A 27,350-nucleotide genomic window follows, 5' to 3' on the forward strand; every position below is an offset into this window, starting at 1 on the left:
CAATCATTAAATTATTAATTTTATCTAAAGTTGTTTAAATAATGAATATACGAAACGTGTAAGATATATTTATATTTCTTGAATTTTTGTGAATTTTATATATTAAAAAAAAATGTTTGGAACTTTGTGCTTCGTTCAGCTAGCTTTCTTTTTAAAGAGAAAGAAACCATTTTACTTTAATAGTAACTAAATGGCAGTCAGTGGAATAACTATTTTTCAATATTTGACAGACAGACAAGAAATTTAGTTTTTTAATTATTACTTTTGGTGGTGGATTAAATGAGGTTTTCATTTTATTATTTGATTTGTTCTTACTTTTTTTAGTTAAACACATGCATTGAATTTTGACGGCATTCGAAAACTATCCTAATTCCTAATAATATATAGCATTAACAAAGTATTAATTGTTAATTTCTGATCTAGAACATTGTGAATGAAACAATGAAACTGCAACACAAGGTTAGGCACGGGATCATGACCGGTGGTCTATCAAAGACGGGTAGAATACAATATAGGTACCTATGTACGTGATTTCAAAATTGGTGAATTATTTAAGCCGTATCAAGAAGTAGTTTACAGGAGGGAATTAAACATTATCCGATCGAATTCCACGATAAGCAGTAACAAAAACATTAGTTATTTGGCAAATTTTAGCCGTTGTTCAAAATCAGGCCTTAAACCGATATTCCAGTGTAATTTTGAATTGTGAGACCTCGTGAAGCATTTTAGCTCTCGATAAAAAAAGCAGATTTTTGTTTCAATTTATTTTAACTTTTGGTTTATAATTTGATTATTACTCATTTAATTGTAAATGAACCTTTTTTTATAACGAACACATATCATGTAGGGTTTATATAAATTAAATCAGTTATTTTTTAAAAGACAAGGGCTTGAAAATGAAACCATCCTGCAGTAATCGCATTAGTAAGATATTTTTTGAAATGTGACCGTCATTCTTTGTTATTACTTATTACTATTATAAGGATGAGAATGAAAAATGTATACGAAATAAGTTCGAAATAATTTCGATAAAATAAAATGTAGTAGGTTACATAATACTATAATAGATCAACTTAATAATATACAATTTGTAGAAAACATAAAACCAGCTAAATTTTACTTATTAATACGATTAAAAAAAAAATAATTTGTTTTTTATATTTAAGATACAAATAACAACAGATTTCTATGTATAACTTTTGTGTACAAACTTATTAGTTATTCTTCAACACAATATACGTTTCTTTTAATCTTTCACAAATGTCCTTAACTATTTTTAATTTTGCATAAATGTTACCATTAAAATATCGCTTATGTACGAGTAACTTCATTTAATTTCCGTGTCTCACGATGATTTAAAGATTACACACGAGGTATTAGTATCGCTAGGTAGAGTTATAGTTATTATCGATCATTTTTTTCACCCATTGACACGAAAAAACTAACAAATTAACTAACGGCCATGTAAAATGCTCACTACAATTCAGATTATCTCGAAAATGAGTGTACAATATAGTTTGTATTTATACACCACGGTTAGATGATTGAATCCTTCCGATTTGTTACACTCTGTATACATCTCGGCTGCGTATACATGTACACAATGACCTATTCTTCGGCTCCCTTGCATTTGCTGTCAGCAGTGTCGATTGATTTTTTTTCAGTTTCAATTAAGCCTATAGTGAAATTTAATAAGCCACAGCGAACTAAAATTGAAACGCCTTAGCGGTGCGTGTACACTATCAGTGCTCCTACATGTGATCGAAATGTATTCTGGTTGGCAATTTAACGCGCCTTATCTGAATAAGTATTAGACATGTCTACAAGTGTTCAAACACATATGACGTAATTTGTATGTGTGCGTGTTTTGTGCGTGTGTGTGAGTGCGTGTGTGTGTGCGTGCGTGTGTAGATTGTGCGTGTACAGTATGTAGCGGATTCTTATACCAGTAGGTACAGTTCATACAACTGTTTCAGTCTGTCTCGAAACGTTACGCATTTACGTTTCGCCAACTTTCGCTAACGGTCGCCAGGCATATTGCACATTTAAACATAAAATGGCAAGTTCATTGAGTCCTCTTCAAATTTCACAACTAAGAGATTCATGGTCAGTTCTTGCACAGGATCCGACCAAATTGGCGTCAGCATTGGTCATCAGGTACCTATTTATACATAAATACAAAATATTTAATTACAATACTCATAAACTTGTTTATGGGCCATTAAAATCTAGCTATTTGAATTTTTTTTGATTTTGAATTTAAGATGTTATTCTTGTATAACGAATCAACAATTGAATGATGTATTATTGTTATGTGAGAATCCAATATAAAATCAATATTGATAAAATGTATTCAAAATTTCCATCAATACAAATTAATTTTAATATAAAATCTCGTACGTTTTTTATTATCTCTAAGAATATTTATATAAATTAAAGTTATAGTTTGAAAGATTTCATATTTAATATAAATATTTCTGCATACTATCGTTAAATAAAAATATCTTATTAAAATCGAATACTTTTGTGACATAATATCTATTAATATTATATTACTCTTAAATATATAATTGTAATATATTTGTTGGTAGTTCAATCAATTATGAAATTTTTTTTCAAAATTAACTTTGTATTTATGTTTTAGCCTATCTTAGTATTATTAGTTATTAATTTAATCACCATAAATAATTGGTTTATATTTTGGAATTTTAACTGTTAAAACAACTGCTGGAGTTTTATTGACGCAACAACATTAAACATGACAAGTCGCAGTAATAAATCACATTTAGCTTTGAAATTATTACTCTTAAAATGTAGCATTTCTTATTTAAAATATTAAATTAATAAATAATAAAAATAGTATTAATGATAATGATTTCTATATCTTAAATTTGTTTAATTGTTATCTACGATAACTCTTCTATAAAAATGTTGAAATCGAATAGTTTTTATTTTATGTTTTATGCATATAATTAATTATTATTATCAATACTGACAAATTATTTCAGATTTTACATGTTTTTTTCTGTGTATGATCAATTTAATACTGCTCTTAATAATATGTGTCACTATAAGGTTATTCAAAGAAAATCCCGAGTACCAATCATTATTCAAACGACTTAAGAACTTATCGATGGATGAACTTGCGTCTAATCCCCAGTTTATATCACATGCATCAAAAGTAGGTGCTGCATTAGGGTCGACTATTGATCATCTTGATAAACCTGAAGAATTAGAAACAATACTTACAAATCTTGGCATTAAACATAAAAAATATGGACTTACACCAAAACATTTTCAGGTGAGTGAATATTTATGATTACCTATATGATTATCAAAAAATCAATGTATTTTTTATATGAAATATATTGTACATTATTTTATTTTAATACCAAATTGATCAAATAAAATTATGGGGAAAAATATATATCAAGTTAAAAAATAAAATACGACAATAATTAGATTTAAACGCCTATTTACTTTTTATTTATATTCATATATTAAAAAAAAAAATAGATAGAACTAAAGTTTATAATACACTTAATATTTATATATATAAAAAAAAAATACGATACATATAATTGATATTAAATGAAGATAAGATTTTTATTTTTCTAAGTAGAATTTTGTTTTACTTATTATTTATAGTATTATATTATCTTTAAGATGTATTTACTGTAAATATTTAGTTGCATTTCTACATATCGTAGAATCTATTAAAGACATAAATTGAAAAGTAAAAGGTTTTCAACAAAACTATAAATGTTTAGTACCAAGATACGTTTAGTATAAAAATCGATTGATAAAGTAATAAAAAATAATATTACATGCTTTAAAAATTAGCTAATTAAATACTAACCATGTATATAAATCATTCACAGTAATTAGTATTTTTATTTCAATTGTATCTAATTTTATTTTTAGAGCTTTTATGTTTTATTGGGAGTCAAATGTTATTTTTGTCATTTATTATACAAATGTATACCTATACATTACTTACATTATCATGATTTATCAATGATAATAGATATCTGAGTATATTTTATAATGATTATGAACTTGATCACAATCTATAATAAATAAATAATACAACAAAATAGTTTTTCATATAATCTAATCCTATAAAATGCCAATTGAAGTTACTTGAACTATATTCACACATAAATAATAAATAATTTTCAAACATATATTGCATAGATATTATACACCTAGTAAAAAAAAATCATATAATTTATGAAATCATTAACTAAATGCATATCGTTTTGTTTGATTATATTATTTTATTGTTTATTTACTAACACAAGAGGTTGTGCTTTAATTTATCAAATTATAACAATTAAATATTTAAAATGATCTTATTTTAATGGTTGAAATTAATTGTTATTTGTAGGTGTTTTAATTTTTACATATTAATATTAATGTATAGTTTCGTATTTTAATTTATTTAATACATTTTATGTTTTATAAAATAATTAATAAAAAAAATATAAAATGTAATATTAAAATAATTAAAAAATTGTATTCAACTAAACTCCATATTATATGCATACAATATGTATACATATATAATATATATACGTATATGTATGATAAAATATATATATTATCAAAAAAGTTAAAAGTATTATAATTTTATAACTTGAATCAAAATTATATATTTGACAGCTTGATAAAAATTTTTTTTTAATTATTCTACAAAAATAAAGTAATATAAAAATTAATAAATATTAAATTATTTCATAAAAAAGTGAATGTTATGTATTTATATATCTATTGGCTTTAGTTCATTTATGTGGATATGAAATAATAATATTAATGTTTGGTTTTTGACGGATAAAATAAGTATAATGATATCATGCGTTCAATAAGTTTTTGACCTTAGTAGGTACCAGCATTATTGATCAGTATTTTTACATCAGTATTATATTTTTGTTATACAATCTGACGTGTCATCAAAAATTGTAATGATAAGCTAAATTATATTACACATATAAATATTAACTATTATCTGCACTATTAATGTTTAAGGTCATTGGCAACGTTTTGGTGTCCATGATAGCAGAAGCAATCGGTGATAGTGATCCAGAATTATTAGATTTGTGGAAGTCTAGTTTATCTTCCGTACTAAATATTGTGATTGCAGCATGCAATAATTAAGTGAGTAAAACATGTTCGTTAAATTATTTTAGAATCGTTTTTGAGAATAATCCATAAGATTTTCTGTATTATTTGAAGTACTTAATTTTAGATACCTAGAAAAGCAATGTATGTTTTCATTTTACAATCTATATATATATATATATATATTTCATTTTAATATATAGGTATGTATATCTATGTTTGAAACATTTGTTATAGTAAATCAAATTCTTCTATTTCTAATATCAATACCTTTGTTCAATCTTTTATTTATTTATTTTTTGGGGGAGAGGGGAATTAGAAAATTGGGAGTGGATTTTAATATTTTTTTGATACTTAAAAATAAATAACTAAAATAAATACATCAAATTCATAAATAATTGAAAATTATTTTGTAATTTAAATTTAAAACATTTTAAAATATGCATACCTAAATATTTTAACACAAAGAGTTTCATAAAATTATTCCTTACTAAAATTAAAAATAAAATTGAGTATTATACTTATTACATAAATATATTTTAAAAACGTTTGAAGTTTATATTCGATAAACATGGGTATTCTTGCTTAAAATCTCGTTTTGAAAAATATTTTTTAGTTAAAAACTAATATAATATTTAATTTTTATAGCTTAAGGTTATAAAACTAGTTAGATATATAGGTTGAAAAATTGTCTCAGAAAAGTTTTTCGTATACAATGATTTATCATTGAATTTTAATTCAACTCATTAATTACATTGACTTACTTTATAATGATGTACACTTGACATGTATTTTACATGAGATCGATTATCTACTTGACCATATTTTTAATTATTCGATTTAAATAAGGCTATCATTTTATAAATATCTATACTCTTGATAAATTATGGATGATTTCCATAAATATAGTAAAAAGTAAAACTCTAATAAGTTAAAAAAAGTAAGTTTTAAATTCAAATTAATATTAGGAACACAATACTTTTCATAATACGTACTTGTTAGTTACTAGTTACTACCATTATATATCTACATCAGTCGTTAATCAAATAAAGAAGATTTTACAATTTTATATAATATACGCTTATAGTTAAAGCAGTTTACTTATCATTTTTTCAAGTGTTTTACGTATATTACAAAGAATCATTTAAAAATATACGTAAATAGATGTGGCCACTCTGGATTTAATTTCGAATTTTTTTTTGTATACTTATTCTAAAATGTGTCATAAAAACGTTTATTAAATTTGTATTCTTGTTTTCATGTAGGTACATTATATATTATATAGTTCATTAAACTTATTTAGTAAAATTATGGATTTATTGTAGATTCTATAATAATCGTTTTCACTCAAATATTAATTTTTAATTTTATTCAAAACTTTAAACACTTTTTACTTTAATATTAAATGCTAATATTGTTTTAATGGTCACTAGTGGCTACATTAGGAAATTTATTGCTGTTACGCTAGGTCAGCTTTACCCCTCCTATCTATTTCAAATTTGAACTATAAACTTTAAGTCTTAACTAATAACCATTAACACCTAGCATAAATGTATTTTATAATTTAATAAAATAAATAATAATTGTTTGACTAGAGGAAATGTATTGTTTTAGATTCGTGACAATAATTTAGTGATGGTATCGTTATTACTCAATTTATTAATTGTTACTATATATGCCATTTGACGGATGATGAGTGTTATTACCTTTCGTAATAATGTTATTCGTGTATTTTTGTCGAGGGTTGTTAAATTTTATGGTCTCATACTAATATACTATATACTATATTGTTCAGATAAATTAATAATATATATGTCATGTTCTTAATTTAACGAAACTCGAATAACACTCGTTCAGTTGATTGATACAATTTTATTATTTATTTATTTATTCAAATCTTTTTTTTTTCATTGAAACTTATTTTATTGTATGACTATTATGCATATTGTACAAATAATATAACGATGTATACCTGGCATCTTGAAATACATGTTTTATCTTTGTAAATATCTTTATTATTAATAAATGTAATATACTAATATATATATTTTATAATTATTTATTCTTAAATTAGTTTGTGTGTTAATTATGATTAAGTTATTCTTACAGATATTGTAAATGTTTAATATAAATATACATATTCTGTACCTTCTGTATCTACTACTTATATTATAACTTATTACTATTGAAATAAAACAAAACAGGATGTTTCAAATATTACGCATATCCATGTAATCAATTACAGAATAGAAAGAAAATAAGTAGAAAAGAAAACATAAACTTCCATTTTGTCAATTGTTCAAAAGTAATAGTGATATAATTTAGAGTAAAGCGTTTTTCACTATTACATAGGTACTTATACGCATTTATTATAGGTAATTGGTGATTTACTAAAATATATGAGAATTACCTATTTAAACGTTAATAATTAACGATTACTATCTGTAGTATGTATTTAAAAAACAAGTGTTACTTTACAATGTCATAATTAGTTTTATGGCGTAAGATATTTTAAATGATTGATGTGTACATATAATTTTAAGATTAACAAATATTTACTTATAAATTCTACTATAACAGTTATTCGATTAAAATAACCACAAAAAAACAGTTATTATGTAATGTAATATGAACAGATTTCAACTATAATATTATCTGTATAGGTATAAATTATATTACATGAATAGGATTAAATACTTTTAATAAGCTAACACAAACATATTCAGCCCATTATATCTTGAAAAAAAAAATTATTTAAGTATATGTCTATAAAATTAATATGCGCATATTATCTGTGTGTACAGTAAAATCCATAAATCGTAATGTAAACACTACGTTTAGGTAATAGCTATTACTTAAATCATTACGATTGTAATATTAATATATTATAAAACTCGTTAAATTTAACTATCGATTGGATTTTGATGCAACAAACAATATGCAATTGTATCGCTATTACATGTACAAAAACATGCAAAATAAAATTTTGTGTGTGTTTTAGGAGTAGTGTATATAGTTAAGTACCTATATAAGTAAAATATTTTTTCAAATATTTACTTAATTACCATCATATACCATTAATTATTGAACCTTAAATATATTTTGAGGTATCTATAATATAAAATATATTATCAATTTTAGACTAATTTGGACATTTTACGAGAAAAATTACTGTGATGAAATCTACATTTTTAAGTAGGTATCCCATTTATTCCTTATTTTTTATTGAATCTTATTATACAAATTTATAGTAAATTATTAAATAACACTTTATATATAGTAGAGGGATATTCCGGGTTTTTTTTATAAAAAATTCTAACCAAAAATATTCAGAGTATAAAGATGTAAATTACTAAGTATAACAATAATTAATTTTATAAGTACGATTATAACCTACAATTCAAATTGTACATCTCTAGAATAACTATAGGGTCTTCAATATTATCACTTATACACGCTATTATGCAATATATATTTTTTACTGTGCATAAATTATTAGCCATTATTTGATTTTCGAATACCAGGTAAAAGTGGTATAAAAATAAACGAAAATTTCAAATTATTTTAAATACCTCATACTTTTAGATTCTGAGCGGAGCGAGGAATGTATTGGTTGTATAATGATGTTTATTTCTTTTTTATTCTGTAAACACTTTTTCTCCCCCTAAACTTGCTCAAAAGTACAAGTGTAGCATATTTTTTGAAAGGTAATGTTTTTGAGCTGATACTTTAAAAAGGTCATTTTTCGATTTTCGAAATTATGCTCGACACAAAAGCGGTTAAAGGAGAAAAAATGTACAACTTCGCGATTATGTGGTGTAAAATAATTATGGCTTTGTTTATCACCATAGAAACGAATAAAATGAAATAAAAAATATCTCCTCGTCCGCTCAGAATCGTTTTTTATCGAATGCAATTGCGAATGCTTTCAAATTGAATACCTACAGTAAAATTACACTATCCTGTCCGAGGACCGAAGGGACAATGGACAAACATCCACCACCGAAATGCGCTGACCTACTTAAAAACTACTAGTAGGTAAGGATAGTGTAATTTTACTGTAGGTATTCGATTTGAATGCAATATGATTGTATTCGATACAAAACGATTCTGAGCGGACGAGAGGATCTTTTTTATTTAATTTTATTCGTTTCTATGGTGATAAACAAAGTCGTAATTATTTTACACCATATAATCGTGAAGTTGTACATTTTTTCTCCTTTAACCGCTTTTATTTCGAATATCATTTCAAAAATCGAAAAATGACCTCTTTTAATTACCAGCTCAAGAACATTACCTTTCAGAAAGCATGCTACACTTGTACTTTTGAGCAAGTTTAGGGGAAGAAAAAGTGTTTACAGAATAAAAAAGAAGTAAACATCATTGTAAAAATAATACATTCCTCGCTCCGCTCAGAATCTATAATATATATATCATATTATATATATATACTATCACTTATACACGCTGTACATATTATGCAATATATATTTTTTACTGTGCATATATTATTAGCCATAATTTGATTTTCAAATACCAGGTAAAATTGGTATGAAAACAAACAAAAATTTCAAATTATTTTGAACACCTCATACTTTTTATATTGAAATGATAAGTGTCTGAATTAATATTTGTCTATGTATTTGAATAATTAAAAAGTAGGTCAGCGCATTTCGGTGGTGGATGTTTGTCCATTGTTTTTTTGGTCTTCGGACAGGATAGTGTAATTTTACTGTAGGTATTCGATTTAAATGCAATGATTGCATTCGATAAAAAACGATTCTGAACGAACGAGGGGATCTTTTTTCTTTAATTTTATTCGTTTCTATGGTGATAGACAAAGCTGTAATTAGTCGTCCGTAATTATTTAATATTACAAAATCGTGATATCGTACGTTTTATCTCCTTTAACCGCTTTTATTTCGAATACCGTTTCAAAAATCCAAAAATGACTTCTCTAAAGTACCAGATCAAGAACATTACCTTTCAAAAAATATGTTACACTTGTACTTTTGAGCAACTTTAGGGGGAGAAAAAGTGTTTATAGAATAAAAAATAAATAAACATCATTGTAAAAATAATACATTTCTCGCTCCACTCAAAATCTAATATTCGTCTGATTAAATAATAATTTCATTATTACAAGTTACTTCGGTTGGTTTTTCCTTATATTATATATTATTAAAATATATAGTTCAAAATTATCTTTTCAAAGAAATAAACAATAATTATAATAGTTTGCCAATATATATATCTACCAGATAAATCCAAATATTAAGCTTTTTAAGCTTTTAAAATAAAATAATAATCAATAAAACTAAAACAAGTTTACAATACTACGCCCTCTTAGGAAATTAAAAAATAATTATTAGAACATACGTAAGAACAATAATACAATAAGAAATTGTTGCTAGAACTTTGTTTCAAAGTTATAGTTAATTAAACTTTATCATTTATCAATATAATTATGTCTAGTTGATGCATGACGAGTTTAGATAAATAATAATACGGTCAATACAGTATGAAGTGGGATATTTACAGCTACGACGTCTGTCGTGTAGTAGTTGGTATGCCTTTTATCGTATTCATCACTTCAGGTTTAAAGCGAAAGGTCCTATACGGACCTCTTCTTGGACGGTGATCCCCAAACTTTTCAGTTTCGAAACAAAGTTCGAGTGAAAATTTCTAATTGTATCATTGTTCATAACTCGGTGAAGTAGTAAGTTCCAACAATTTTTTTTTTAATTTTCCCTGAGGCGTGGTAAAGTAAACTTTAGTCATATAACTATTATATAACCCAAATTTGGATGTATACGGCATCCAAATCTAGTGTCAAACAAAACCATTCAACATTCACTTTCTGTAAGTATTACAGTTGATTAATTTACGAATAATTACTGAATGGATTCTAATCTTAATTAACACAACGACCTATACATATCCTTATATTAAAATATATATACTGGACTATCAATATTACAACGTCACAAGCTAATAAATCGTAAAAATATATGCATATTTCTCAAATGATTCCAGAAAAAAAAAATAAACTAAAATGGATAACTAATACCTTAAGTGGGGGTTTCTTTACACTGAATTTTTTGGTTTTTTAAGCTTAAATAGATACAGTTACTTTCATAATAATAATAGAATTTTAAAATGTTGATAGTCTTTTAGGTAGGAACTTAAGGAATGATTCTGTGCAACAAAAATTTGACATCCTTAAAAACTAGTTAAAATATTTACCTTCACTTATGGTAGTTTTATTGACATGATAAGCGCCTAAAACAACTGTTGGTTAAATACGTAAATGAGTAAATAGGTACTATAATTATTATTTGAGCAAATAATAATTTTGATTGTTCTGATAATTTAGATTGATATTAAGCCATATTATTAATAAATATTTATAGATTATATAGTGTATATATTATTAGGGCTCACAGTTCTGTGCACTAAAAACTACTGTAATAAGTATTCGAGTAATTATATTCTTTTTTCACTGATATATGCGCACTGACTGGTGACATATTATGCTTTTAAATTATTTATTAAATTTATAAATATAAAAAAAAAATCTACCTTTTAATGCAAATATTTTTTTTATGAATTTTGTTGATTGGAATTTTAAAATATTATTTTATTATATATTTAAAAATAAAACTAAATATTTAAATAGAAAATTATAAAAATAATACAAATTATTAGATGAATATCTATTATTTATTACTTTTAAATATACGATTCACAATTAAATTCTAACACTACTATAATTAATATAATTATTATATTATAATTATTATATTAACTATATATTTTATTTATCACTAGGCCTTTTAGGAGTAATTTATTTTAACGATTACATAATATTTGACTCTAATATTATATACAATTAACAGTTAACAACAAACAATTTGAAAATTATGTAAACAAATAAAAATAAAAAAATCCAAAATCTACAATTACATGCAAAATAAAAGTTTTGGATTTGGATTTGTATAGGTATAATTCAAATGTATAGTTGATCCAGCTGTTTTTTGTCTATTCAGTAAAATCATATCATGCAAAGGCATAAACTTTCGGACTCTATATTATACTTATATTTCAATCTCGTTAGATTCTTATTTTTGTTTCTTATTGTGTAACAGTGAGTGTTTTAATAGTAACGAATTGAAAATCTTCATCTAATTTATAGGCATGGTATTTATAATTTATGTGCATTCCGTTGACACCGCCCAATGCCAACCACGACTGTTCACAAAGTTGGGTACGGTTCATTATCATCCGTGATTGGTCTTCACACGTGGCACTACCTAATGTCGGCCGTAGTTGTCTGTTATTGGTACCTATCGCGGTCTGTGGAGCATGCAGGTTAGGTTAAGTTAGCTACACGCCGTATTGTTGTTAATATATTATTATATCATTTATTGTTATCTCAGATATTCATTAAATTTTATCAAGAAACTATGTACTTATTTGATTGAGCGAGTTTGTACATGTTTACAAACGGAGACTAGAATAGAGCTCCCTATTATTGATAGGTACATAGTTCGCAGCAAACACAACCAGTGGAAGGGTTGTAACGCGTGCTTGTACATCTCTAGGCGTAAAATGTGTCACCTTTATAATGATTTAGTAAACAATCGGCCTTGATAAACCGATAGACTGTGTAACAATAATAGTAAAATGGCCAAGAGCAATATTTTTGTGTTTGACTAAAAAACCAATTGCTACTCCGTTTCAAATTCAAGTATAATAAATAAATGTATGACTTATTTGAATAGAACTATTGTTGTGTTATTATTTAAACTGAGGTAGTATAATTGCCTCTACAACTATCTATATGATTTTTCTATTATCACGTTTTATTTTTTTCTTAATCAAAATATGTTAGACATTTTAATATAGTTATTGTATAAGATGTTTTTATATTCATAGTGTGACATCTAGGTTTTGTGCTTTCAATGACGACTGGAAACGTTAGCCACTTGGTTTGGTGGAAATTCTGAGTAAACGGTTAACGGACACATCCCGAAATAATTAAGTCGATGCAGAGGATAAGACTGATATTTATGATGTATAGGTAATAAAAGTATTTAGTGAGGTTATTATTATTTACTCATTTTTAGTTTACCGTCGTGTATTTAACACCTGACATATAATTTACAGTTAACATTGATGGATTTATCATTATCATTATCATTCTCGTAAATTCATCGTTGACTAGTAAAAATGTAGGTTATAGGTATAACTAATTTTAATTTTAAATCAATCACTACTTAAGTAATGACCACAAATTAATTATTTTACATGCTAAGTTTTGGTATTTGTTATTTGTATAATTAATTCAAACATTATGATAACCAAAACTGATCTTTTAAACAGCTGCATTTTAATAAAGTTTCAGTCCATTTATTTTTATTTTATATGGTTGTATAGTCTTATGACCTATTATGATTTTTTAGATTCTGAACGAAGTGATGAATGTATTGATTTTACAATGATGTGTGTTTTTTTTTTTTTTGTGTCTGTGTACAGCATAACTAGTCGAAATAATGCTCCAATTTCAAACTATGGGGGTGGTTTCCGATGTAAAAGTGAATATCCTTGGTGCATTATACAGGTAAAAAGTTAACATTTTCCAACAGTTTTCAAAAAAATCGAGAAAAACAAAAAAAAAATGACGGAAAAACGGCAATTTTTAAGCAAAACCAGTTTTCGACCAAATCGATTTTTTTTTATGGTTGTAATTCAAAAACTAATCACTGAAAATACTTGAAATTTTCACCAAATGTTAATGTCAGTGGTATCCGTATATAGTTAAATTTTCAAAAAATTTTGACTTTTTTTAAGTTATTTATAGACCACTGAAATTTTCGATTTTTTTGAAAATTTTTTTTTAAAGTGTCGATAAAAAATTTTTGGATGACCAAAAAGTTTTGAAAATTTAATACAAGGTTCCTTATGAGTTGTTTTTAATGTAGCTAAAAAAAATTAAAAATCGTTAGTCACAATTTTTTTTTATAAGCGTTTTTAGTTCAAATTTTTACGAAATCTGTCGAAAACGCGAAAATTTGCAAGTAATTTTGAAGTTGAAAAATCATAAAATTTTTTTCTTTTATAACTAAGTTTTGAAAATTTGGTACAAGGTTCTCCATACATTTTTCTTCAAATATCTGTAAAAAAAACTCTACCGGATTCAGGCAAAAAATTTTTATGAGTGTTTGAAATTTAAATTTTTACAAAAACCGCGTTAAATAACAGTTTAGCCTCAAACGATTTTTGATATTTGTTATTTTTCAAAAAGTATAAGTCGTAGATACTTGAAAATTTTACCAGTTATTAAGATTCGCGTTTTCTTTACGTGATTTAAATTTCAAAATATTTTGACTTTTTTTGAGCTATTTATAGACAACTGAAATTTTCAATTTTTCTGAAAAAATATTTTTGAAGTGTCGATAAAATTTTTTTGGCCCTATAAAAATACTTGAAAATTTAATACAAAGTTCCTCATATGTTATTCTTATAGTGATTAAAAAATTATAAGAATACATAGGCACAATTTTTTTTTATTAGCATTTGAAGTTCAAATTTTGACGAAAATTCGTCAAAATTATGAATATTTGCGAAATATTTGAAGTTGAAAAATCATAAAATTTTTTGTGTTTATAACTAAGGATTAAAAATACAACACTAAGTTTTCCATAAGTTTACCTTCAAGTATCTATAGAGAAAACTCGAAGCATCATTATAGGAAAAATTTTAAGTGCGTTTGAATTTTAAATTTTAACGAAATAGCGTAACGATAACGATTTATCCTCAAACGATTTTAAATATTTGTTATTATTCAAAAAGTATAAGTCGTAGATACTTGAAAATTTTACCAGTTATTAAGATTCGCGTTTTCTTTACGTGATTTAATTTTCAAAATATTTTTTAATATAAGCTGGTTTTTTTAAACCACCTTTTTTACCAACCACTAGAAATTATATCCTAGGCTGACAAATCATCTTCGTTCAGAATCGTTTTTCGTATACAATGATAACTATCATTGGATTCAAATTTAACACTCCTATAATATATAATAATGATCCATACGGCACCTAATGTACAGCAGAGCGGTACTCACTTGCCCACTTTTTTTTTTTTTTTTTAATATTTCTCTTTACTGTAATTTTGTGAAACTATAATATTTTATTTTCCTATCTATTTACAAAAAAAGAGAAGTAATATCATATTCATGATCATGTCAATTTCTTTAGTTTGACGTTTACGAACTGAATAACCTAAACTTAAATAAAAGAAGAAGCTTTATATCAACTTATAACGCATCTTAATTGTATAACATAGACAATCTATACCTATATCCTATATCCTATACATGATAAAAATTATACCTATTAGATAACTGATAAATTGAAAGTGTAATTATTAATTACTAAAACAGTTTACTTCAACAATACATATCAGAAAATATTTGACACTTACATATTTATTTTAATTACTATAATTTGGTAATTATTATTGTAATATTATTGATCTATCGTTAATATTATTGATACCGGTTTAAACATAGCTGGTAACCTTGTTATTGTAAAAGTAGAAAATTAAATAGTTCACATAGTTAATTAATCATTGTTAGAGTAAAATTATTTTTAAAATATGAATATTGCTTTGATAATTTTAACCAATTATAAACAACACTTGTCAGGTTGTGACTTTTTGTTTTTGGAGATATTATTTTTTTAATGAAATAATCAGAATATTCTAAATATTCTGGCTTTTCGAGTAATATAGACAGTAATAAAATCTGAGATAATTATAAGTACATGACATTCCAAAAATTTTTGAAGGTCTAAAAATGTTACTTATTCAAAATATAATCCTTAGTCATTATTTTACCTTATATTATTTACCAAGTGTTAACTCTTGAATTTTTCAATATCATAGTTTCGTCAAATGGAAATGAAAATAGCAGCTAATAAGATTAATTGAAGGACAAAAAAATTACTTCTTTATGAATACTAACTAGATAGTGATTTCTATTTCACTAATTATTATATCAAAAATTCATTTATTTTGATTATATTATTATACAGATATATATATATTATAATGTACTTTCAAGTTTCACAAGGTTAGGTTATTAGGTTAGATAATTTTACACTAAATTAGTGTCAATTTTTAGTATGAGAGAAGTAAAAAATAATATAAGAAACTGGAAGGAGATCGTAGCTAGATGTCGTCGGATGAAATTTACTCGTCATAGTTCTTACTGCACAAGACTATCGTTGGATACGATTATTATTTTTAATTCAAATTTTATAAAAAGCATAATTTATAATATTCGCAAAACGATTTCAAAAGGAGCTTGAAGAACAGACAAGTTATTATGCGTCGTGATTTTCCGTCAAAAAGTCAAAAATAAATAAGCTCTTCCAAGTGCAAACAATGTTCAATTTTCTAATTGAACATAGGGAATAGTAGAGTAGATACTCAAATAGATGCGATAATTTTCACACGACGGCTTGGTGTCATTCCATCGCATAGAACACACGATGATTTATGCGTTGACTTGTTCGCATTCTGAATCTACAACACGTCAGTGTCAGATGGAATTTGAAAACCGTAATATGCATAGTCTTTATACGCAGAAACGAGGAGTATATAATATTATTATATACACGTCGACTGTATACATGCATAATAATAATATAACATATTATAATACGCACAGTTCTACGTGCAACCGAACGCTATATATATGCTATATATACGACGTAAGTCGTAACGATTGTTATTATGCTTATCGAAAATATTAAACGCTAAATTTCGGACAGGACGATTTCCACTCGAACCCCCTACGGCTAAGGACCGAGATGAAACGGTTTTAATTTAGATGGTATTATGATACCGTCAGATGGTGGAGGCGAATGCGTCTGACGCGTAGCACGATGTCGTGTAGATATTATACCTATATAGCTGTTGTAGATTTAAAATTGTATTCTACGCGACATAAACGGAGACGAAAAACGACGATCCTGTGCTCGAGAGTATATATTATTATAATATTATACAGAGTGCAGTGCACGTCCGAACGTAACTATTTGAACGTATAAATATATAATAATATGTACACAAAGCGTATATACGGATGTTATGTTACAATATATTATTATTATGATATACTGCAGTCGTCGTCGGGAGCGCTCATAAAACGAGAATTTTATAGACTATTACATACTATATAGTATATACTATATTACATATTATTATTAATTAAATTATACGTACTTTGACTCGCGTATGTCGAACGCGTGTAATTATAATATGCTTTGTAATCGTTTTAATTCATATCATAAGCTGCTGTTGTAATAAATACGGATTTACGTTATGGAACCGCGGCGGTATCGCCGTCGTTAAACGGTTTAATGCGCAGTTCGCCCCGACGACGTTGCGTACGCTTATATTGTATATAGTAATTCGTAAACAATGCGATGATGTGTTTCGGGAGCTGATTGACGTGCGCTCATTTATGCTGCGGTAACAATGATAATATTATTACAAGCACCTATAGATAGGTATCTATATACCTACCCCTATTATATGAAACAGCTGGACCGCTTGGATCTCCCATCATATATATATTATTATATTATACCCGTTTTGAATCGATCGTCAGTACGAACGTACACCCCCTCGTATGGTGTGTAATATACACACACAGATAGTATAATAATACTACCCCGCACGCAGAAACCCGACTCGCGTTCGAGTGGCGTACACCGTGCAAACATTGACTGCAGCTGTTTAAACGCTATATATGTATATGGTATACCTACATTATATTATATATATATTTAATGTTTTGTACGTAGGTACAGTCGAGTGTAGAATTAAAACACCGTGTTGTTCTTGTTTGTCCAAGGTTGCGAGCAGAAGCGTTAAAAGTGCTCCGCAATAATGTCAATATTGGATTTTCTTAGGTTCGCCACGTGGGTAAAAGACGAACTCACAAAATTAACGCGCATATTAACACACATAAACTTAATCGTTGGTAAATGAACCGGTCTATTATTATATAGCCGGAATTTATTATAGGTACTACCTTCGCATCTTTTCAACAATACGACACAGGAGATTTCCTTATTTGTAGGCGTGATGACTTATATACACATCTTAAATATGTGCATTGTAAATACAACATTTATCTACATAGACAGCAACTGGAAATTATTATCGCATTGAGATTATACTTAACAGTTCATACATCAACACTTCACGAGTCTTAGTTCGCTTTTAAACAATTCAAAAACAAACTCAACGACTCAAGATACTAATAACCTGCGGGTTAATTTGAGTATTAACCAAGTTGAACCAAACTTGTACACAGTTACCTAATGAATATAAAATTACTTTCAATGTACCATTTCTGTAGATATTGCCTAACTATTATATCTAAAGCATATTATATTATACTAACAGAATGAAGTACTTGGCACTTATGAAAACTTTGTTCCAGACAAAATATTATCAGCTTTCAACTCTCATCACGCTTTCACCAAAACTTTTAAACAAATTACAATATTATAAATTTGTATGCCCGGTATAATGACATATACTTTATTGTTTTGTTTACTTTTTATTACGTATTCTTAGATAGCAAAATATAAAATATTTTAAGTACCAAAAAAAGTTTATGACGACGGCGTGGATCATTGAGAAATAATTCAATTCTTCAAATGTAACAATATCATTTAAATTATATGATGTGTTATAAAATAATAACAAGATAAAGTATTTATGACTGTAACGATACCTGCACATAGGTAATTAAGACAATATATAATATTCTCCATTAAAGGAACGTATATTGACTGATTAGAAAGGAAATCATCGCCATTCTCTCAGTTGCTTAGTCCAGTCCCACATCCTGCGGTCGTTAAATATTTGATCAACAACAAAATAAAACAAAAAAGGTACTTATTTACAGTTTCTTCAAACAATATTTAGTATTAAATAGTTGTTCGCAGCTAGGATGAGAGTTTAATAATATATTTGGACTATAAGTAAATGTGCCACTAATACTATACAATAGTGGTTCACAATTGGTGGTCCACGGATGTGTGTGTTTGACAGTATGACTAAGCCGAGGGCACTCGTTTATGATACAGTAATACGGATAAGCAAGAGTATAATATACAAAAATAGGGTTCCAGACTAATTTAAGTTGTATTTAGGGTTGTTTATATTAATTGGAAACCACTGGTCTATAATTTAATGTTAGTTGGTCTTACAGAGATTTCCTTCACGCCCACGGCCATGTCTTAAAAGTATTTTCAAACTCCAGTTAAGTTACAATTTTATTTATTTAAATTAATCATATTGTATATACAACTGTGTATGATATTTTGAATATTATATACCTACGTAGTAGATGTATATCGAACGTGTTCATAATATTATAGTAAACATTTATCACTTCCACATGAACACATTCGTAGTATATGTATAATTAAAAACGCGTGGATATTGGTCTATCTATGATCAATCGATCTTATACATGTCTATTCAATTGATTAAATGCTATTTATTATCACTAACAGCTATTAATAGTATACAAGTTTACGTAAAATATCATGTCGTTTTGCCCTAACTTTTAATCATTGCAAATTGTGGAGAACAGGCAAAAATATCATTCGGAAAAAAGTTTCAGAAAATAATTATTTATTAATTAAAAAAAAAAATTATCAATAATTTCAACTTCTCCATAACTGATGTAATCGATTTACTCATATTGGAATTTTATATATCTATTATATATTAAGGATGAGAAGAATTAAATTAAATTAGAACTGTATTCCGAGTACTGATGGTATTTTTGGAATTCTCTTAAGACTATGTAAGTACGCCTTATTTTTTTTTAATATGAATTCTTTTCAACTGGACATTAAAAATTGGAAATTTGCCATCTTTTTCAAAACTTAATGTATCTAGTGAACCAAGTAGACTATAGTTTTAACTTATTATTTTTACTCCTATAGTATATAGAAAAATGTTAACCAACTCTAAACTTTTAATAGTAACATGTAGTTTAAATTTAAATAAAATGTCATAATATGAATAACAATTATAACATAATACGACTTACCTACGATAATAATATTGACGCGATAATCGTTTAAATAAATGTGTGACAGCAAACAATATTTTGATGACTAAATAACGTTTGAAAAAATTATTATTTGCTTTATACTGCTTATTGGGATTGACAATAAATGTTATTATTAAAATACATAATTAATAGAGTTCTTCAATACACATTTCAGAGTAGTTTGGTGGTGTAAAATAATATTCTAAACAACTTTTAGTGTCAATATAGTGTGAACGTATCTACCATAAAAATGGTCAACGTTTTTCAAACAGAAACCAGTAATTTATTAATATGGTCGAAAATTTTTGGGCTTATGCATTGCTCATATACATTCGAAAAGGGACTATTAACTAGAAATACAATTAACTCAACATATTATTTTTGTCTGGAATGCACGTGGATATTTGTGATGTTTTATTGTACATACTCTATTCACATTCAAGGTGTTTTTTTCTCGCGACAATACTATTTAATTAAATATTGGTTATTAATTTGTATCGCAAGATTATCAGAGACTCAGATCGTAAAGTAAGATGGTAAAAATGATTATTATTTATAATAATTGATTTCAAAATAAAAAGTGGATATGAAAAAAAACCACAGTTTATTTTGGTAAAATATTAAAATTCATGTTTTCAAGTATTTATTTTTATTTTATAAGTCCTAATACGTATATTTAAACTCTTTTTTAAATTATATTTTGCGAATACTTAGTTTGATTAGATGTTATGATCTAATTTTGTTTTTAATTCTTTTTTTTTTAGGTTTATTAATGACATCATTGCATTTGATCGAAAACAGCTAATGCTACTCCGACCATCACTTATGAAAAATTCACCTGTGACAAACAAATGCATAACTTTGAATAGAACTTTGATAATGTTATTTATATATTTTATCCTTTACAACATTTTTAGGACTTATTATATGCCACCGAAAGTATATGATTTACCTTCAGTTTCGTTTATTTTTTTTTCTGATCCAAATTTGTTAGACATGATAATTGTTACTGGAGGGTGTTTTTATATTCATAGTGTGGCATCTAGGTTTTATGCTTTAAACGATGCCTGGAGACACTTGCCACTTGGTTTGGTGGAAATTCCGGGTGAATGGACAAAATCCGAAATAACAATGTCATTAGAATGTTTACGATTGTTGCATGCTGATCTTTGTAAAATAATAAAAGTCTTTAGTTTAGGTTATGGTATGATTATGTTAGGGTATTTTACATTTAGTTTTGTAGGCTTATTGATGTATACTTATTTGTACTTTGCTGTCGGATACAAGGATATCTCTGACACGTCATTTGCATCGATCATCCCTTGGTGTTTACCATTGATAGTTAGATATTGCCAATATTGTATATTCTACATGAGTATTGTCGTAAACGCATCATATACAAATGAAAAAGTAAGAAACTATCATATATTATTCTATTATAATTTTAAATTATGAGTATAGCGAAGAATGAAATTTAATGTATGGAATATTTACGTATTACAAATTATAATATTATGCGACTATTTTTTTTCTCTTTATATAATTTTATAGTTTAAATATTTATCTATTTCAAACTTTTACCTAAAACTAGTTTTCAAAAATATCTAATGCTTAAAAGTTATGAATAGCTTAAAATGGTTTAAAATATTTTTAAAATTCAATCATGTACATAGAAAGATTGAAATGCCTGTTTAAATATTTGGCTGAAAGAGCAATTGTTTACAGTTATTCGCTTATGAATTAAATAAAAAAATCAAATTTGTCAAAACTTATGAGAAAATTCCTGTTTTTCTTAGTATTTTGATATTGTTTTCTGGTTATATTTAAAAAAAAAAAAAAAACTAAAACTATAAATTATTATCTCTCAAAAACAAAATCTAGAATCAATTTTCTATCAGAAGCCGTCCTTAAAATGAAGATAAAAGCCTTTTTTTTTATTTACGTATTGTATAATACACAGATACAAAAAAAAGAAAATAGCTATAAAAATATATTATAAATTCAATACATTTTTCGCTCTACTCACAATTTTAAATATATTATGAATTATATGTCTAGTCATATAGGTTAGGTCAGAATCGTTTTTTATATAAAACGATGTATCTGTGTATTACTGAATTTAAATTTAATACATTCATTACAGAGCGCCATTCAATGCCTACTGTACAGCATAGCGGTACCCACTTGCCCGCCTTTTTTAAAAATATTTATATACACTTTCATTTTGTAAAAATGTTGCTATTTTATTTCCTTAACTGTTTACAGAAAAGAGAAATTATATCATATTTACGAGCATGCCGAATTTCAAGTTTAGCAATTCACACAAAATTACAAGTAAGTAATATTAGCTAGTTTCTTAACAGTTTCTTCTGAAGTTTACTGTTTAGTGAAAATAATAATATTTTTACTTATGTTATTTTTATTGAAGTATGAAATAACTAATTTATCATGTATTCAGATTAAATTGTTTATGGTACAGATGTCTGAATTCAAATCTAACGAAATTTCAGCGTATGGGATATTCAACATCAATTTACATCTTGTTATATCAGTGAGCATTTTCTTCTTATTCTCTGTTATAAGAATATTATGTCAAAAACGGTAACAACGATTTTCAATCAACCAGAGCAATATTTAATGTTATAGGTGGTAGGATATAATAAAAGTAACTATAGTACGTTTCATATCAAATGCGACTCGATCATAGCGGGTCGGGAGGGGCTTTTTTATCAGGATTACTCATAATCGAGTGTATATAAACTATAAATTGGGGAATTTAAAACGACTATTTAATATGAACAAAATAATATAGCACCTTATTCTTCAGTCTAATTTAGGAACCATTGATTTTAGTATAAACACTCACCCAGTGATCTAATCGAGTCGCATTTGATATGAAACTTACAAAAGTTTTGTAAACACATTCAGTATAGATTGGCTAGGTTGTAGGGTTGTAGAATGTAGAGGCGCTACAGCATTCTATTCCTTTTTTATATTTTGCTCGTTTAACTAAATATTTACACTATAATACTTATGTAAACTCAATACGTATAGATATATTCTATTGGCAGTCAAGGCCGTAGCCAGAAAAACATTTGGGAGTTAGTGTATAAATATGTTATATTATGTAGTAAAATATGAAATTCTAACTATTCAGTCTTATTTCAAAAAAAAAATTTTTGGGGGGGGGGGGGGTTGAACCCTAAATCCCCCCTGGCTACGGCCTTGTTGGTAGTTATCAATACTTTCTAACTAGTGAAAAGTATTAAAAGCTATCCATAAAATTATAAATGTTACTTCCAATAAAAATTCTATTCCATAATTGTACATCTTAGTTTCATTTATGCCTACATTAATTATACATTTAAAACAATAAACATATTATAACAAATACTTCCTACCTTTGTATAAAAATAGAAAATCGAGAGATATATAAGACACCTCGTGATACATAATATCAATTAATTATTATAAGATCCAGGTTTTTTAAAATATTCTTAAATTATATTGAATAAATTTATAATGCTTTTATTTTGTTGTTAGTCTTATTTAGACAAATATTTTTAGTTGCTTCAACATTAATTTTAATCAAGAGTGACACGGTCAAATAACATAATGAATGTTAAGTGATCGATAATAATAATCAGTATATAATTTATAAATTAACAATAAAAATGAGAAATATATGTTTTCTGTTTCTGTTTATTCGTATTTATGTTCATACACTAAATATCCTAAACATAAATGAAAGAATGACGGATACATCAACTAATAATGTATTTTAATTTGTAAGCTATACCATGGGTGCCCGCGGGGAGGGACCAGGAGAGGCCATGCCCCCCCGGCTTTTGTCACCAATTTTTGTATACCTATTACAGAATTTTACCTAACCTAACTTAACATTTTATGTATATATATTATATATATGTATAATATACACCTTACCCCCCCCCTCCGGTGAAAATTTCTGCGGGCGCCCTTGATATAATAAAATTATACCTGTTGGATAACTGATAAAGTAATAAATTATAAACGTTGTACGTGCTCACAAAATAATTAGAATAATATCAATGAGTCATGATTGTCGCTATAGCGTTATCACTATAACCGTAAAGTTTAACATTAAATTAATAGGAAAATATTCGTGAATGACATATTTTAAAAATTTTTAGTCACTTTGCTAGTATCGATGTACTAGTCGATGAAGTTATAATTGATTTCATCGATTTCAGTGTACCTACTAAAATTTTTCTAAAATATTAAATGATAAATTGTATAATATCATATTATCATGTACCTTACTTGCTTATAAGTAATTTTAATAATTTTTTTATTTTATCTAAAATAATGATTTAACAATCAAATGTAAGTATCATTTTATTCGTTACAGAATTTAATATTGCTGTTTTATGGACTTATTACACTAATACAGATGAAGGATGGCCCATTTATATCTAGTTTGACAAAAGCCGTCATGAAACATTTCACACAACAGTATAATGATATAGAGAATAACACAAATTCATAAGAGTTAGAACATTATTTATACATTTTTAATTTAATTCCTATATTATTTAGATAGATTGAATGTAATTTGTATTTTAAAATGAATAAATCAAATAACTACCAACTATGTATACAAAATATCGACACTAAAATCTACCTAAATATTCAAAATAATATAAATAAAAATATTATTATCCATTCAGTAAAATAATTAAGTATAAATATATTTATTTTTGTTAATATGTAAAACAATTAGTTAATAATATTAAAATACATATACTTATTTAAAAATAAAAATAATTGTACTTTAACATACATATATAGTATATACATTATACATCTGGATAACTTTGAGTTAGTCATATGTCATATTATATAATATATATTGGTCAATTACTGGTACATATTAATTTATTAATTATTAATTAACCATAGTTCGGTAATTATAAATGCAATTAGGTACCTACTAAAAATACGGTCATACTATCAGTAACACTATTGATAAAGCAGTAAATATATTATGTGAACTTATGTAAAAATTTTAAATACCATAAACTAGGAACTATCAGATTATTTTCTTACTACGTGTCAACAGTATAATGAAAACATAGTATATCTATCAAAAAAATTCGATCTAACTTTTTATTTTAACTATTCAAAATGTAATAATGTAATAATCAAAATTGTATATATATATTTTTTTTTTAAGGAAGTGGACTTAATTTGTGTATCAACTACCACATAAATAATGATCCTAAGCTTAAAATATTTGGTTGATTAATACATTTTTATAAAAAATTTGTCTTCCAAAAAAGTTCACACAATTTATTGGTTTAATACATTTGTTGGTGTGGTTATATTTAATACATAAATATCGTAATAATTATAATATTATTAATATTTTGTTTCATAATTGGTATTCTGCATTTCAAGTTATGAAGTCATTAACATTTAAACCAGAAAAATTATCAATATTCTACATTAGTTGTGAATATTATTATAGTAAGCTGTCTTACCCGGTGCGCCCGTGCCAATTTTTCGACTATTTAAAAGCAGTTTTATTATTAATTTCTCTTTGCTTATTGACTTAGAGAATTTAAATTATGCTAAAAATTATCTCTGCGATACACCTTTTCATTTGAAAAATAACAACAATCAGACAAATGGTTTCTGAGATAATTTACATAAAAAATTTTCATTTTTATATTATATATATATGTATAAAAATATTATGTAATTATGTATAGATTGGATTCGTTTTTTTTTACTTTTTTAATGACATTACTTACTTTTAGAGTGACATAGTTATTATACAATATTGCATTTTAAAAAATTTAAATAAATTGAAAAAAATGATTAATAATAAGAGAATCACACAAACATATTATATTACGGTAAGAGTACGAATATCGATAAAAAGGTAGGATACACAAAATATTTTGGTCAAACCCCAAACGATTTTTATAGATTGGACTTTTAGAAACGATATTTGGTAAATCTTAAGATAAATAACCAGTAAAAGTCCGACATTTTTTACCAAATATATAATATTTTTAAACCATACTTTAAACTAGTGTATACAAAATAACAATAATTATTATGTGAGTATATTTGGTACTTTATCATCTATTACATGCATCTAATATAGTATATTAGATAATTACACACATATATATATATTATTATATATTTTGACAATAAATGTATATTATTATTAAATATTACTGCAAAATATTTATTACAATTTATTTATTTGTGCAGGCTTGTCTATTGTGTCATCTCAAATTGAACAATACATTTTTCAATCGATACTTAGGTACATCGATTTTTGATACATTTTTCAAATAGTTGAACCTTATCAAGATTTGTTCACCAATAAAAAAAAGATATCACTATAAGCATTAAATTGAAATTTTTAAGAACTAGATTATTTAATCAGAATAAATATTATATTATTACTATGTATTATTTAATTATATTCAATAAAACTAAGTATACATTGAAATTGAACACAATACCTGCGTTTGGGTACCATACAATAATTGTGCGAGGACTTTATTGGCAATAAAAATATATTTGCAACAATAAAAGTCAATTATTTTTTTTTATTTCTTTGCTAAAACTTTTCATTTCCAACAAACCAAGTTTAAGTTTAGAATATAATTATGCGTAACTATACATTTTTAATAATTCTCTATTAATTGGTTTATTTTGATTGTACAAAATAATATTTATTCTATAATATTACATTAATTTGTATATGTATGTATATTACTGAATAAATTACAATACAATAAACAAGAAAGAGATAGTTCTTACCAGCTAAATAAAAAACTTGTCATGTTTTATATTTTACAAGTCTATTCATAAGACATAGTTATTATTTTTAATTTAAATTGTAAACACAGCATATTTTATTGCAACTACTAAAGCAATTCTAAATAAAGCTCAAAGAATTCTGGAAAACCATAGTTAAATATTTTTTTCACATCTACATTTATATTCTAAACGCGACTGTGGAATAAAATAAAATGACGTTTTATTAATGAATATTTTTTTTTATGAAATA

The 27,350-nt window shown here is 25.8% G+C and overlaps 1 protein-coding gene across 7 annotated transcripts; it reads left to right on the plus strand.

Moving 5' to 3' along the window:
- Positions 1-1,919: 1,919 nt before the first annotated feature.
- On the plus strand, positions 1,920-26,885 carry LOC114119281 (neuroglobin-like). Of its 7 annotated transcripts, none has more exons than XM_050201175.1 (5): positions 17,441-19,100; positions 21,040-21,685; positions 22,541-22,609; positions 22,734-22,826; positions 26,543-26,885. In XM_050201175.1, the coding sequence occupies exons 2-5, from the start codon at positions 21,080-21,082 to the stop codon at positions 26,627-26,629; spliced, it is 855 nt and encodes a 284-aa protein (XP_050057132.1). In that variant the 5' UTR covers positions 17,441-19,100; positions 21,040-21,079; the 3' UTR covers positions 26,630-26,885. The 7 variants fall into 7 exon arrangements, with proteins under 7 accessions (XP_027836599.1, XP_027836591.1, XP_050057132.1 ...); XM_050201174.1 differs by lacking the exon at positions 26,543-26,885 and adding an exon at positions 24,666-24,975 and having other exon boundaries at positions 17,448-19,100; positions 22,755-22,826; XM_050201172.1 differs by lacking the exon at positions 26,543-26,885 and adding an exon at positions 24,666-24,975 and having other exon boundaries at positions 17,450-19,100.
- Positions 26,886-27,350: the final 465 nt, after the last annotated feature.

The sequence above is a fragment of the Aphis gossypii genome, chromosome 2, assembly GCF_020184175.1.
Source record: "Aphis gossypii isolate Hap1 chromosome 2, ASM2018417v2, whole genome shotgun sequence".
Lineage (NCBI taxonomy): Eukaryota > Metazoa > Arthropoda > Insecta > Hemiptera > Aphididae > Aphis > Aphis gossypii.